This window comes from Myiozetetes cayanensis, unplaced genomic scaffold, assembly GCF_022539395.1.
Source record: "Myiozetetes cayanensis isolate MyiCay16 unplaced genomic scaffold, myiCay2020 scf12, whole genome shotgun sequence".
Taxonomy (NCBI): Eukaryota; Metazoa; Chordata; class Aves; order Passeriformes; family Tyrannidae; genus Myiozetetes; species Myiozetetes cayanensis.
This window is the reverse complement of record NW_026086826.1, coordinates 14353437-14369731: the sequence shown is the minus strand read 5'-3', so window position 1 is coordinate 14369731 and position 16295 is coordinate 14353437. Positions and strand designations below refer to the sequence as shown.

The 16295-nt window shown below is 42.6% G+C and overlaps 1 protein-coding gene across 1 annotated transcript in view; it reads left to right on the top strand.

The window, feature by feature from the left end:
* Positions 1–16295, top strand: part of DDAH1 (dimethylarginine dimethylaminohydrolase 1) — a 59738-nt gene that overhangs the window by 37276 nt on the left and 6167 nt on the right. The window contains exons 2-4 of the mRNA XM_050306659.1: positions 3008–3107; positions 4255–4328; positions 4885–5004. Of these exons, the coding sequence (XP_050162616.1) occupies positions 3008–3107; positions 4255–4328; positions 4885–5004 (294 nt within the window). The remainder of the gene's footprint in view (positions 1–3007; positions 3108–4254; positions 4329–4884; positions 5005–16295) is intronic.

Sequence of the window (16295 nt, the reverse complement as noted above, 5' to 3'; positions counted from 1 at the left end):
CCTGCCTGCCTCTCCCTGGGGAGCTCTGCTTTGACTGACTGTGTTGGAGTCTCTTTGCAGGACCATGTGTGATTTGCAGAACTCAGGTAAAAACTAGGTTTCCACCTGCCAGAAGAAACCCAAACCCGTGTTGGTGACCGGTGTTTGTTTGCTCTCATCACACGAATTGTTGCACATCGCTGATCCCAACTCTCATCAGAAATGTTGCACATCCCTGGTCCCATTAGGTCTTCAGGCAACCTTGAAACACATGAGGCACCTTCATGTCTTGTCTGCAGGCTGCCCAGGTTTTACTTGTCCTTATTCTCTCAGATGTTGTTCTGTGTTCCAGAGAAGCTTTTGTTTTTGTCTCTCCCCATAGAAAGTGGGTAGGGTGGTCCTCTGCCACAGTAACACCCACAGCTCTGCTGATGCTTCATATTTGTGGAGACATGGTAGGGGAGGAAGACAGGAGTGGCATGAGGAGCAAGTGCTCACCAGGGGCAATCACTGGCTTGATTTCCTCCACGAGCCCAGGCAGCTTCTGCTGGGAACACCTGATCAGCAGCATAGATCCTGAAAGGACTTTCTCTCCTTGGTGTTTTGGTTTTGGAAGCTGCTGGAGGTCATAGATTAACTGGAGACAGGTGACCACGCAACAGGCTCAAACCTGTTTTTTCCTGCCGTTTGGCCTTCTGCCTTACATAACCCCATCTGATGGGTATATTTATTTATTACAACTGCCTGTGACGGGTGTACCAGTTGTGAGTTTGCTCATCTGCCTCATGTCAGCACGAAAGAGTGAGTCTGTGTGTTTTTAGAACTCTTCTTTTATAATGCTGCAACTCTATTACTTCATTTTAAGCAATTGTTTTCTTTTTTGGGGTCTTATGACTCTTAAGCATGTAGCCACCTGCACAGTAAAACCCACTGGGCTTCACAGACAAAAGAAATCATTCTGCTATCAGCATACGGATGTTACAAAATGTTGCCATGTTTGTACAAAGGCAATTTTCCAATATTAACTCAGCTGTTCCCCATTTATTTTTAAAATATCACATGGGTCCAATCCTCATTATAGATCTAATTTTAAAGAACACTAGAGATAAAGCAACAAGACTAAGAAAGATGAAGACTTTCTACTATGCCTGGGGACTTCTCAGTGCCAGGTTTCTGTCTGAAGTCATTTTAGCATCGAATGAAAGACAGAGAAGCAAAAAGAAGTGTTAATTGTAAAGGGCATGCTGCAGGCTCACTGCATGCCAAAGCCTTAGACAGGATTTTGTGTGGGGAGGATGAGTCCCCTGTCTCAGCAAGCCCACAGGTACAGTTCTGCTTTGCAGCATAGCCCATCAGAGTTCTCCAAGTGGCACAAAGACCTGCCTTTGTCCTGCACAGCTTTAAACTGAGGCACCTACTGTAACTGTCTGCTTGTTGTCCAAGGTTTTTTCTCTAAAGTGACTAGAGAGTGAGAAGATGCTAGAGAAAAAGAAGAACGTCCAGAGAGCAGATCAGTCTTGTATAAGATGCTGCCCTCAGTGTAGATCCCCCTATAGACCCACATCACCTGTCCTCACAGCCCATGGGGACCTGCTCTTGCCTTTTGGGCCTGGGTTTCAGCGTTATTGCGATGGCTCACAAACACCACCTTGCTGAATCGTGAAAAATGAGCGGGAAAAGGTGGCTTAGGTGGATCACATCTGCCCCTCGCTTATTCCCAAAAGCCAGCACTGCTCTTAGGAAGGTATGACAGACAAACTGTTCACTGCTGTTGCTCTGAGGCTGCTGCAGTGACCGTGAAGGACTAGTCACCATCATGTGTCCTTTCTCTGCTGTGGCAGGTATAGTTTGGCAGAGCCCAAGAGTAGGGCTGCTAGAGTTGCTTTTGTTGGTATATAGTGCTGGAAGACTAGTGTGGTGTTACCTGCTTTAGTTTCCTTTGTTTCTTCTAGGAATGCTCAATTTATCACATTAAGAAGATAAATGACCTGTGGGACATGAAAATCAGAGCTGTCTAATAGCTCTTCTCTATGTCTCCCGTGTTTCTTAGCGCTTCCTGGGCATGTCTGGTTAACTGTGGTGAGGAATTTTCACTGAACATAAAGGTGCTGCTGTGTGTGCTCAAGTTGACAGGTTTCTGTGGATGAGCTCATTTTTTAATTGACATTCTGCAGGATGTAGTTGTGAGCTTTTGGTGGCTGTGTGTAGATGCTTCTTTTGGCTTACAAGGCACCACGGTGATGTTGTTTGAACATAGCGAGTGTTAGCCCCTGTTCTGGGTGGCTGATGACATGAGCCTCTGTAGAAACAGATTCTGCTCTAGGCATCCTCAGCAACTCTCACAGGGAAAGAAGAAACCTACTGAAGCTGCATTCCCCACTCCTAATACAAGCTCCTTTCATCAGGAAATGGGCTTGGACTTCTAGCCACATGTGCAGTTCTCCACAGCAAGCAGTCAGCCCCACAAGATAGGCTGATAATTCTGAAGCAAGGTAGCTCAAAAATGCATGGAGAACTAGTGCTCAGTAGAATTTCAAAGCTATAAAGATGAATGGTTTATTGATTAATGGATTTTTTTTTTTTTTTTGCTGACTGAAGAGGGGTTTGTGGTAGAGCTGCCACTTCTTGTGTCTGAGCAGTGTGGAAGGAGTAAACCTCACTCCTCTGCTGGTGCTTTTTCTGGCTCAAATCCAAGGGACAGGATTTGCAAGAGGATATTACTGTGCAGACAGACTGGACTTAACATGTGTTTTGGACCTCTCATCTGTCTCCTGTGAATGCTGCATGGCTCCTGTGCAAAGGCAAGAGCCTGACCTCTGCCACTTGACACCCCATCCCCTCCAGACCACAAAGGCCTCTGGAGAGAGGTGGTGAACTGCGATGGGCAGGGATACAAAGGACTCTCCCATCCACCTTGCTAAAGCTGCATTAAAGGGCTTTAATTCTTATTAATTATATGTATTTCTGGCAGGGTTTTTTTAATTTTTCAACAGTACAATATGTTCTAAATAACTTTTCTTTCAAATAGGTTGAAGCCATGAAGAGAGTACTAGAAAGTCTCAACCTGAATATAGTCGAGATGGTGGATGAAAATGCAACCTTGGATGGTGGAGACGTCTTATTTACAGGTATAGTGAAAGTGAATTTGCTGTTTAATTCTGGCTGCCATAAAGACTGCCTGTTATCTGACATCAGCATAATAAAACATCATTCCTGTGGTTTGTTAAATCAGTTGTTTACTAAATGTCACAAAGGTGAGTTCACAGGGCAACCCTCAATGTCCTGGCTAATGCCTGAATAAATGGAATAGCAGTGCACACAGTACAAAGAGTGGCACTTGCATACAGATTTTAATTTAGCTTGTAAAGTGCCAATAAAAAAATGCTTTCAGTAGTCAACTGTCTGCAGTTGTTTCATATTTCTTACTACAAGCAGCTACATTCACCAGACTCATTTTCGGGACTTGTAAAAGGTTGATGCAGACAATTGTCACTAGTTCAATGAATCAAACGCAAAGAAATGCATTTTTTGTTTATGGAGAAAGCGGTGGAGTTGCCTGTCAGATGTCATGTGCTAGACAACTTATATGCATGGTTGACTTCAAAGATGAAGCTACTGACTGTGTTTTTTATGTCATTAAACCCATTAGGCATTTTCTCACATCGGCTGCACACAGGGCTGCTCCCCGCCTGTGCTGAATGAGCCTGTTTGTTTTGATCAGCATCACAGTAGATTGTCTGCTTGCCTTGGTTCACCAAGGGGAAAGAAGGGTCTCAAAAGAAGCAGACCAGGAAAGGAGGCCTTTCTAAGGCAATGCAGATCCAGCACTGATTTTCTCTGGAGCTGAAGGATGATGGTGACTGCAGAGCTGCCTTGAGACCAGAGGAAATCTCAGAGGGAGAGGGAAATGGTCAATCAGTGCTGTACTAATCCAACCCAGCTGTTCTCTTTCCTGACCCAATGCCCATTGCAGAGCTTTAGAAGAGGAAGCTATTTATGCTTCTGGTGAAATGTATCTTCTGTGTAAAGACTAATTGCTTTAGATTATCAACTCACAATTCCAGGTTGCATTTTTTATGCTGAATTTTCAGTTTTACTACTCAGCTAAAGAAAGAAAATGAAAATCTGTGAAAGATTGTTTCAGAACGTCTCTAAAGCTGTTCTGCTTTAAAAATGTTTATGCTCTGATGAAGAAGTTAATGTGACACTTTTTTATGACTTAAGAAAAAGAAAAGAAAAGCTGTAATTGTTTTGCTCTCAATTTTTTCATTCAAGGCAGAGAATTTTTCGTGGGTCTTTCCAGGCGGACAAATCAACGTGGTGCAGAAATTCTGGCTGACACATTTAAGGTTCGTAGACTCATTCGTGCCACAGGAAATAAAAGCTGTCATTCACTGAACTACTTTAAAAACTATACTGGCCAAGGTGTTTGTTATACTCATGTACTTTATGTGGGACTAAAAACATTTGAACATCCTGTAAAGTGATAAATGCTGAAGTTGGATCTGAAAAGTGAGATTGCTGCATAAAAATAAATTGGATAGTGGGAGGCTGTTATTTTTTGAAAGCATATAAACACGTTCTTCATGTTCTCATGTATCAGCAATGTGTTCTAACTGACAGTCCCTGGAGAGGTTTTATGTACATACTGTTTAATTAAGCATTTTAATGTATTTCTTTATAGTCTCAATAATAGAAATATTTGAAACATTTTCTGGGGTTTACTCCAGTGCTCCAGACAACACAAGCTGGTCTGAAGGAGTGTGTCATACCTAAACAGTTGACACTGTGCCCTGGGGTTGACAATTTGCAGACAGTAAAATTAATTATGGAATGTCTCAATATAATTATGGAATTAGGACACTTTAAAAATATTTATAACAACCATTCCTTGCTTCCATACAGGATTATGCTGTCTCCACAGTCCCTGTTCATGATTCTTTGCATCTGAAGGGCTTTTGCAGCATGGCTGGACCAAACTTGATTGCTATTGGATCAAGTGAAGCTGCACAGAAAGCCCTGAAGGTAAAGCACATAAGAAAATTTTCTAAACAGCAGATCTCCTTTTGTTTTGTTTTGGTTTAATATCTGTTTTAGAATGCTGGAATTTTAAAATAGATATAGCTCAATGAAAGAGGAAACCAGTACATGAGGAAACTCAGCTTTTAAAATTGCCAGAGGGGAAGTAAAAGTTTTGTCATGAAGAAAGAGGGAGAGGGGTCTGATCCCTTTTACAAAGATGTTTATGCTGTTTATGCAGCATAGACTTTCTGGATAAATCAGTAAGTAATTCCAGCTGCAGGCCCCAGAGTCCAGGATTCCCTGTCCCTCCTTCCATCATCACCAGGATGCAAAGTAAAGTTCCTTCCTGGTCACACTTTTTCCTCTGTGGTCCCATGAGGGTCTCATAACAGCATGGCTTCAACAGGAAGAGGGGAGAGTAGTCTCACCCCAGCCTGCCCACAGTTTGTGTCTGAACATTTTTCTGTAAAGTGGGAGGTGAGGCCAAGAGACCTCATGTATCTAAGTCTCTCTCTTTGCTGGCAGATTTGGAAACCAGTAATCCATTGTGTAGCAGGTTAAGGCTGTACTACTACCACCATCCTCAGTGGGAAATGTTTATTGCTGCTGTAGTTTGCCCTGGGCTCAGTGGCTTTCCTGCCTGGGGTGTGTGTTTAGAGCAAATCTACCACATTAAACTTCATCGGAGATGTGGGCACAGAGATACCTGAGACCATGAATCTCATTATGCTTGTAGGAAACAGCTCATGGAAAGGTCAGCATCTCTGCTCCTGCAGGGTAGCACAGCTGCAGGCACCGACACTTTGCAGCAGAAACTTTGGCTGGGGCACCAAAACAGCAAAGGGCAACTGAGACTTTTTTTATCAGGACTTGCCGGAAAGATTAAACAAGAATTTACTTTTCAGTAATGGCAGCAAGTCCTAAATTTTCAGTTTACAATTATGCTGATTCTTTTGCCAATAAATAAGAGCCTAAGTGCAGGCTTTGCTCTTTGGTTTTGCAGAAGCCTCCTTGGTACAGCATGATCACTAATGCATGGAGGAAGCCAGCTGTGTGTTCCTAATAAGAAATGAAGAGTGGTAGAGATAGCTCTGCTGTATTAGTGAGAAAGCTCTTTGAAATCTGCTCAGATTAAATGTAACTTATGCAACCCAACTTGTGTCTCTTGCCCTGGTTCTAAAGCATGAATTATTTTTCAGAACAGCATTGCTGTAAGTACCCAAGGCACTGCTCCAAATCTGTGCCAGGCAGAACATTTACAACAGAAATAGTGTGTAACTCCAAAATCAACATCCCTGGTCCCCAAAGAGCTTAGGAACCTACATTGCATGTCTTGTACACTTCCTTGTGTTTAGTAAGCCAGTGATATTTATTACTTTAAAACATCTTTAAATATTTGCAAGATGGAAGCCTGAGAGATTTCTTGTCCTTACTGCCGTGCTGAGATATTTCACTGAATGTTTGGTTTTCAGATCTTAAACGTTTCCCTCATGGGCATAATCCTAGGACTTTTCATTTCCCAGCAGCATCGTTTTTACTATCAGAGCTCAGCAGAGATTTGTTGGGGCTTTTTTTCCTTTTTTTATCTTGCGATGGTTCAAGTTTTAAAATGTCTCGCTCCCCAGCTGAGATAAAATGAACATTCTCAGTGTCCCCCTTGCTGGACGTGGGTTGAATTGTGGGGGCCAAGAAAGTCTAGTCTTTGCTGGCTTAGACTTGCAGCCTGGCAGCAATTAAGGAGGTAGGATAGCAGCCTGATTGCTATATCTGAGTTTAGGGGAGCTCCTAAATAAGAGGATGGTCCCTTCACTTCCCACGTAGTTTGGAGTGGCTTTAATTTTGCTCATTCAGTTCCTTTGAACAAGATGTCAAAGTTTCTCTCTTATTAGAAATCTCTACAGGAAGCTCTGAGAGCACATTCCCAGCTTATCACCCACGTCTTTTTCCCTGAGAAACTTATAACAGATGGTTTTGGCTACGAAGGTCTGATGTTCCTGATGCTGTGAGATTGATTTAGTCTGGGATGGAAAGTGCTCTGCATCTTTCCCTGTGAGATATACACTATCCCAAATGTTCAGGCTCAAACTCAAAATGCTTTGTGAGCAGCAGCCTGATGAAGTTTGCATATATCCAGATAGCTCTACACTTGTATAGTGTGTTTATAAACACGAGCAAAATTCAAGTACAGTACTGGTTGCTCAGAGCTACAATTTGAACTTGAGCCAGGACTAATCTGAGAACTCATCAGTTTGATTAAAGCCCTTTGCACAGCTCGGAGAATCGTGTTGCAGTGCATCAATTTAGCTATTGTAACTAAATATTTTTTGCATAAGCTGATTAAATGCTGCTGGTAACTAACCATCAAGTAAATACCAGCATTAATCAAGGTACAGTAAAAAGCAGATATATTTCTAAAACAAGGTGGTAATTAACAAGGTAATCTGGCAGTCTTTGATTGTTGGTGGATATCTTTTTAAAAGTAACTATATCAGTTTTCAGTGTGTTTTTCTGCTTTGGACACTTAGCAGCACGGTGGCAAGTGTGTGAGGGTTATGTTTGCTCACACCCTGCCACCTGAAGTTGAAGGCTCTGGCCTAGAGCAGCAGTTTTGTCCCCTAGTGTGTGCCCTTCTCATGCCCCTGAAGAGCTGACAGGTTACATCAGGCAACCATGTCACAGTCAGCAACTTATGAAGTTACCCCGAGTGTGTTTCAGAGTGTTGGATACAAGTCTACTCTCATCCTGGGAAATCTCTAGCTGTTCCTCCAGGAATCTAAATCTCTTCAGAGAAATTATTGGCTAACAAATGTGTAAATTGTCTGTCTTGGAAATTATGGCATTTGCAATGCTGCTTATTACCAGCTTCGCTTAACATTTGATTTTTTGATTTTTGTCAAAATATTTGTATTTGTTCGCTTGCCTCCAAAGAAAAAAATTTCAGTTGGCAATCAGCTTCCTGCAGTCCTGCGGAAATGCAACTGCAAGAAGATCTTTGAGGCACTGATACTCAGAATTAAAAGCTGCTCCCTGGATTTTACCAGATCGACTGAGCTGTAGCAGTGCTGTCAGCTGTTCCTCTCGTTACCCAGTGCAGTCCGTGTGGCAGTACAGTCCCCTGAGCTCTGCCGAGTCTGTTGCCTGGCACAGCCCAGCATGCCACTCCTTTATTGTGATAGCTTGTTATTTTAAACCCCTCCCTCACGCTGCCATTTTTCATGTCTGGAAATGCAATCATAAGCCAGATGATTAAGTTGTCTTTAGCCATGTCTCATAGTTGTTTTCGCATGTCTTGTTGGGCAACAAGTGAACTGCTATGTCACGCTATGCTAACACTTTATATTTAAAATAGGGTTTATCTTCCTGCTAACAATCTTGTTTAAAAGAGAAATTTTTTTGATTGTTCTTACTAGTGCAACTTGTGCATCCTTACAATACATTAAAAATAGGAAAAGAAATTGCACCTGGTGCTCACATATGGCAGACTGCAATTGATGTAGAGTTTAGTGCAGTGTGTGTAATGTAAAGCACTGCAAGTGAGCTAGGAAATGAGTGCACAGACTTTAGGATTATAGACCACATGCTAGAAGTAGACAGTAAATCAGAAGTGACATTTTAGCCATGAAATCCTCTTCAGTCTCTGGCAAATATAGAATGTTTATTTGAGCTGTAGCTGAAAAGTGGCACTTGAGGAAACTGCTTGGAAAAAAAAGAGACAAATTAAGTGCAGAAAGTACTGGGGCCTGTAGTTACTATCACATCTGAAATTTTAACTTCCCTCTGCTGTTTTCAGGATGCATTTAATTCCTTCTTGTAGTTAAACCTGTTTATAATTCTGTACATGTAATTCCACAGTTGAACACTGGCCATGGCTGTTGAGACGATAAAGCCTGGGATTATTTTTCTGTTCCCTCAGTGAGGCCAGGATTTCCTCCAAATATGTCACCTTTGGGCTCTGATCCTGCGCTGTTGGAACTGCTGACTTTTACTGTGAGCATGAATGAGGACAGATTTGGGCTGTGGCAGTGCTGGCCCCAGTGCAGGGTGTTGGTGGGGCAGTGCTGCAGGTGAACGTTTTGCACCACTTTTTCCACAACAAGGGGCACAGCCCTGGCATCTTGCTGGGTCAGCAGAAGGGCAGGGACTGGTTCAGGACATGATCCAGTTCAGGTCCCAGCAGCAAAGGCAAAAGCTAGGCAAGGTGGTGATGGGAACCATGACACTGTTGCACACTCCTTTCTGCATTCTCTTGCTCTATACTAAATCCAGAAAAGCCACATTTCTGGCTATTTGTATTGGTTGGTACAGAGCACAATTTCCTTCCACTTTGTAATGAGTGAAGACTTGGACAGCAGCAGATGACTGGGGACACAGTCCTGGGTCAAACCATTCTCTGTCACCCTTTGGTAGCAATCCCAAAGGATCTGTTGTTCCCAGCTTTGACAAACACAACTATTCCCTAGCAAGCAGTATGGCCTTTATCTGTAGCAAGTGCCTGCTAATGAGGGTCTTTTCTCACCCGTTGAGGAATGAGTTTGTCCTTTGGGTAGGCTCTGATGTCGCTCATTCTCCGAAGGACTAGCCCCAGGGTCTCCCCATGGGGCTGGTAGAGAAAACCTTGGTGTGAATCCACCGATCTGGGGTAATGCAGGTTGCCTGGTGATTATTGATGGATCTCGGAAGGGAGCAGAGGACCTGGAATGAAGGTAGGAAACCCAGCATAGTGGCTAGGGATGAGGGCTGACACATGGAGGGCACTCATCCCACCATATGGCCTGAGTTTAGTCAAGCAGTCAGCTGTGTCTGGCATATTCCCTCTGAGATCTGGAATAATGGAGTGACATGTGAAACATCTGGGATTTCAGGTGGTCATTTGAGAGAAATGGATGCTAATTACAGAGGCAGCATGGCTGTGGCAGATGTCAGGGCTGAGTGGCATTGCCAGGCAGGGTGCAAGGCAGAGCAGGTGATACAACTGAGCTTGTAACCCATCATGTACCCTCACAGACCTGTCCCAGCAGGACCTAGAGTGGTGGTGACATCGTCACTTCTGAACTTGTCCTTGGAATCCCAGAGTCCAGCCTCTGGAAATCACTGAATAATGATTCAATGGGATTTCTTTACTGTCAGGAGTATGTTGGAATATGTGCAGTAGTGCAGTGCCATGACTCTAGCAAATACCTTTCTTTTTTTCCTCCCACTTTCAGTAAGGTTGAGCATGATTGTCCTGCCTTGTTCTTGACTCTCTCATTCAGTATCTTCTGTTGGGAGTGGAGCTACTCATTCATTCATTCCCTGAATTATTCCCTGAAGGATACTATTGCAAACACAGCTGTTTTGACAGGGGTCAAGGGAGGCTTATCGAAACCACATCTTAAGACTAAAGTAGAAAGGATTCTCTTCTGGGCAACTGGGCCCTTGGTCTGTATCCAGAGCTACAATCAGAGCAGAGCTTTTAAAGACTTGGGCGCAAGGAGTTGTTCTAGCATTGGCAGTTGCCCCCATTCCTTTGATTAAATGCCTTTTGTTCTTACTCCATCTTGTGTAACTGAAGTCTCTGCAATGTGCCAGCTTTAAAGAGCTAAGTACTGTTTCCCTGCTTGAGAGGAGGGTTATAGTGCCTGCATAAAGCAGAGGGATTCCCAGCTCTGCCACAGAAGTACCTCCAGAACAGGCACCTAAGGGAAAACTTCATCTCTCTGGTATTCTTAGAAAGCAGCCTGTACTGCCACACAGTATGAAAAGGCTCAGCTAAATCTGGTCTTCCTATTGTCTTTATAGCATCTGTCTTTTCTAGTAATGCACAAGTTTGCATGAAAACATTCTCTCTTCTTCCTTAAGAATTCATCATTTGTGCCTCTGCTTATTCCCCACATGAAGTCATAATCCTTTATTTACGCTATCACAATGGGTTGCTGTGGAAATGATTACTAATATTAATAACCCAAAGAAGATGACATCAGGTAGGGAATTAGCAGAAAGTGCAGATGAATGCTGACTTTTCTGTAATGCAGTAACAAAGAAAGGTCAGTGAAATGCAGAGAACCATTGACAACTTTCCCCTTAAAGCTAAATATTACAAAAATGAGACTTTGCTTTTCTCAGCCTTATAGATAGGAAAATTAGTCAGTTTATAAAATTCTGTGCACTTTCCTTTAGCTCCTTTTGATTCTTCATTACTTTATGAATTAGGGGTAGACACTCTCTCAGAAGACATAGGTCATCACTGAGTGCCAGATGACCTCCTACTTTAAAATGGCAACTTTAAACAGCAAGTTATATTTTTCTTTTCATTAATTTTAGATGTCGTAATAGACACTGCACTTATCTGAGTGTCAGTGCTGTTCAGTTTGCTTATGTGCAGAAGAATCTAATCTTTTGAAAGATAAATACTCAAAAATATGTATTTATAGACTAGAGATTGTTGTATTAGTCAGTTTTGTTTGTTTTTTAAAGGCGGAGGAGAGTGTCCCCTTCAATACATATATATCCTCACCAGTAAGTCAGCTGCGGGAGCTGGGTCAGAGGCTGACTGAGATGTTTTTGACTTGTGTAAATGGGGACTCATTTTCTATTCCTTTGCTTTTTTTTTCTTTGACTATTCCCTCCCTGGGTTCCTGTTCCAAGAGACAGGATGTTTGTCCCCTTGCCTTCTTGACTGAAAGCAACAGCACACGTAATCCACTTCCTTTTCCCCTTCTCAGGTCGGGGTTTCCTTTGCAGTGGTCCTTGGGCAGAGCTGGTAGGCAGGTGACAGCACAGATGTGACACAAGGTGGTTCGGGGTGCAGAGCAGTGCAGGTGTGCACAAAAACACCACATGGTACCCATCACATCCGTGGTGATGCAAAAGGTGTCCTGTGCCAGGAAAAGCCAAGGGGCAGGGTGGGAGAGGCTGCTTACTCTGCCTTCTGGAAAACATGACGGAGAGGGTGCAGCAGGGAGGAAAAGCCCAAAGCCCAGCTGCTGACAGCGTGGGAGGTAGGTGGAAATTAAAGTAACATTCTGGCTGTGTCTGGGCTAAGAAATTTGGTATACTGACCATGGCAGACTGGGGCTTGCTGGTTTCAAATAGATCTTGAATACATTTTTCATCTATGGGTCTATGCTGTCCTATCCTATATCGCTATCAGACTTTTAGGTACCTGACTAGAAGGCTTAGATCATTCTCCTTTGATTTATGCTGCTCAAAGTGGTTGTCTTGTCCCTTTCCTATTGAGTCTGCCATGCTGTTTTCTCTCCTGCCTGTGTGCATGTCAGGGTTGACACTCCTGATCTCAACATTCAAGCAAGTTTGCTGGCTTTTCCAGCTCTGCTCTTGTGTCCCCTGTGGTCAGCCTGGCCAAGTATTCATGGTCACTGTCGGCACTGCTGCGTTTCAAGGAAACTCTGAGAAGCGACTGAGTCCCTGCACCCAGGCACATAGCACTGGACTTTCTTGTCCTGGACTTTCTTGCATTGAACACAAAGGCTGCTGCTTTCTCTCTCCAGTGCCAATTGTTTCTCCAAATATGAAGAAATGAGGAAGGAACTTAATGGATAGAGACAGGGCAATAAAACACTGAATGAACTTCAGTGTAGGTAAGTGTAAAGTAATTTTCAGCAGGGACAGGGAGAATGACAATTCTGAATGTTATTCTGATCATCACGTATGAAATAATGTGCTCTGACTGATCATTACCACAGAAATGTGATCCTGGGCTTGTTGGAATTTCCAGCTCAGCTGAAAGCAAAATGGAGAACATCATTATGCCAGTGATTAAAGCTGTGGTGCATCTGCATGTTAGTGTTGTGTGCACTTTGCATACATAATCCCTTCATTCCAAAAGAGGTAAAGTAGAACTGGAAGGATTCAGAAAAGTGCAATAAGGACCGACAGATGCCTGGACAGCTTGCCTAAGGAAACAAACTAAGCAAACTATGACTACAACCTGAAAAAAAGACAACTAAAATGGGATCATAGATACCTAAAAAGTCGGGAATGATGTGGAAAAGGTGACTGGGGATCAATTGTTCACTGTCTCTTCCACTGCAAGAACCAGGGGAGCTCTAAAGGTAAAGAGCACTTCCAAAAAAAGAAAGGAAAAGAAGTGTTTCCTTGCACAGTACCTGTTTGAACTCTGAAGCTACCTTGCTAAACGTTCAAAAGCAAACTGATCAGACTCCTGGGCCTGGGACTGTGCTGAGCTGGTATCACTCTGTATGGCAGCTGATGAGCTGAGGTTCCCAGGAACCATGTACCAAATCTTGGTCACCTCAAGTTCCTGTCTCGGGATCCAAAAGTGGGCATCATCACCTCTCATATGAAGCTGGAAATCCCCCATCATGCAGCACAAAAAAAGAAGCTCTTCCAATTCTGCAAGAATTTTTAAAAAGCAGATTTGCTTATCAGCAGTATTTTCCAGATAGCAAGCACTAATTTACCTTTCTCAGCCCTCCCTCCAGATGGCAATGGACTGGCCAGGTGTCTGTCCTCATCTTTTGCCTTCAGTGTGTAAGGGCACAGGCCCAATGTTATTCCCAGAAAAACAGTCTTTCCTCCAAGCAGAAGAGAAACATATTGTCCTTCCAATCTCCTATCCAACCTCATCAGTTTTAGTTGCCCTGCATCACAAAAATACTTCATTTTTATCATTGTAGGCAAAATCTTGACATAACTTAATCTTTTCTCAAAACTTTCAATCTCATAGATTCCAGGCCAAATGCTACTTAAGCATCATTGTAAAACAGGCCAAACTTTAATATGCCTGGAAAGAAGGAAAAGAGATGAGTTAGAAAAAAATACCTTAAATAGTTTGAAGTGACTAGTTTTCTTTTAAGAATACTGTGACTTGAAGGATTTAAGAAAGGATAGCTGAAAGCTGATGAGGGAATGATCCTGTCAGTGTAGGGTTACGTGTATTTGACTTGAGCTTGAATTTTATTTTTCTTTTAAATGTTGGGGGACAGGAGAACAGGGGCTAATCAATACAAAAATCAAACCCTGCAAACTGAGGCATCTGCTTTTCTGTCAGCACCACACAGACATTTTTAAGTGCGGTGCTCGATGCCTGTTAGCAAGGGGAACATTCAGTGTATGTTTGGGTTTGCTTGTGGGGTGTTGGAGATACAAATGTGCATTGCAGGTGTGGTGGGTTTGGTCGCTCTCCGTTCCACATCAGTCTGGATGTGAGTAGGTCCCTGAGTGAGTAGCCAGCAGGGCTCAGACTGGGGCCTTCCTCCTTGAGGGGGAAAATTTATAGCTGGGCTTGGCCTGTTTTAAAAGTGTATGCAGTCATCTTAGCTCTGTCAGTGAAAATAGGCCCTAAATGCATACACATTTTTCCTTCATGCATAATGCTGCTTCATAGTTGGGATTATTTAGCTTATCCATTACCTCAGTTGTCTGAGGACACACTGTAAAAAAAAAGCTATAGAAAAGGCATTTTAGGCTATGAGAATGACTTCAACATAAGGAAAGCATGACTAAGGGCTGAGAGAATGTGCAATGAAAATTACCCTCTTAGGCTGAAGAAAATTCCCAGAAAAACAAGGCATGTGGGAAATGCCTGGCTCTTAATGTAGCTGGTTGTACAACGTTTGTGGGCAGAAAGCCAGCCCTCCACAAATGCATTATGTGAGCACTATAGTCTTTGTAAACTTGTCATTTTCAAAAAATACATATTTTTGGGGGTATCTGATAGAAAATACAATCAAAGGACCTTGCTTTTATCTCTTTTTCTCTGTCCTGGAGTCTGTCTGGCCAGGCACATGTACTTCATGACTTTACGTGATAGAAATATGGAAAACCCCATGGGTCTGTAAAGTACCCTGATTGTGTCATATTGGTGCATTTCTGCTGCATCCAGAGCCTCCCTATGGGGCAGGCTTGGGTATTATTGCCTGGGTGCTCTCTCAGGTAAGTGCTTTTTGAAATTTCACTTCAGCATGCAGCCATAGTTATCACAGTGATGAAAGCTTGCAAATATGATTCCCTTCTTATCTTTGGAGCTGAGGAGGAGAATAATCTTGTGTTGTCAAACCTTCAGTTAGTAATAAAAGCTTTCTTGCAGTGTTGCTCCAGGTAGCTGAGATCCCAGTCCCACTCACACAGCTGTGTACTCAAACTCCCATGCTGCTTCATCTCACTTTCCCACTTACTTTTTTCTCATTTGTTTCTGAATTAATTTAGCCCCTGCTTGTGTGCTTTTTAATATTAAAAACAATCCTCTTAACATATCCTCACCGTCATCTCCCAGGCTCCCCAAAGCTGGTCCCTGAGGCACAGCTGGAACCCTACCACTTGTCCTTCATTTCTGCTTGCTGCTGCTGTTCTCACTTCACCATTTTGCAGAAACAAATGAATGAGAGACATGTATTTACCCTTCTGCTTAAGAATTCTTTCATAATTTCATATAATTTCACAGTGATACATAATATACTTTTGATGAATGAGCTATTTCTACAGAAAACCTACAATATCAGGATTCTGTTTCCAACAAGTAGTGAAGAAAGTATAACTGTTTGGGTTTGGGAGCTTGGTGAAATCTAGACTTTGTGGCTCTTCTTCTACTGTTACATGTATTTTTTCCTTAAACAAGATTTAAAAATATTATGTACTGAGGAAAAGAAAAGCTGCAGGTAGAGGACAAACCTGGCTCTGGCTACAAGGCAGAAGAGCCACACTGGATGCAGGCATGTCACCAGCTGCTAGATGTCTGCAACATCAAGCAAAGCAGAATAAAGCACATCTTGGCAACAAAGCAGAAACAAAATTATGAAAAAGAAAATCAACTGTGGTAAGCACGTACCAATACAAAAATGAACCTGGTGAAGTAAAGGTGCAAGGACTTTTGCCCAGAAAAACACATTAACCTTTTATGGAGGTAGATGTGTCCTTGGGAACTTGGGAGAGTTTCATAACTTGAGAAGGAACAAGAAATGACAATCTGATAACACTTCCTCAAGAATGCATGGCATTCTGCATTGTGAGTTTCATGTTCTCCACGGGATGTGGATGACTCAGGCTACAACATAAAAAATGTATCCAGACCTATGAAGGATTGACTGACTTACCGTAGGTGTCTGCAAGTGTGAGTTGCTTTGTTGCTTCCCAGTAAGCTGTAGAACCTGTTATAATTCAGCTATATGTAGTATTTTTTTTAATGAATGAGAAGTACTACAGATTAATGACCTTGCAAATAATTTAATGATAAGCTTAACTGTGCCTAAAATTAAAGTCTGCTTTCTGCTACGTGATACAAATCCCTGGGGTTTCTGTGAGAGGGGAATTTAGTTGAAAAAATTTGTTAACAAAAG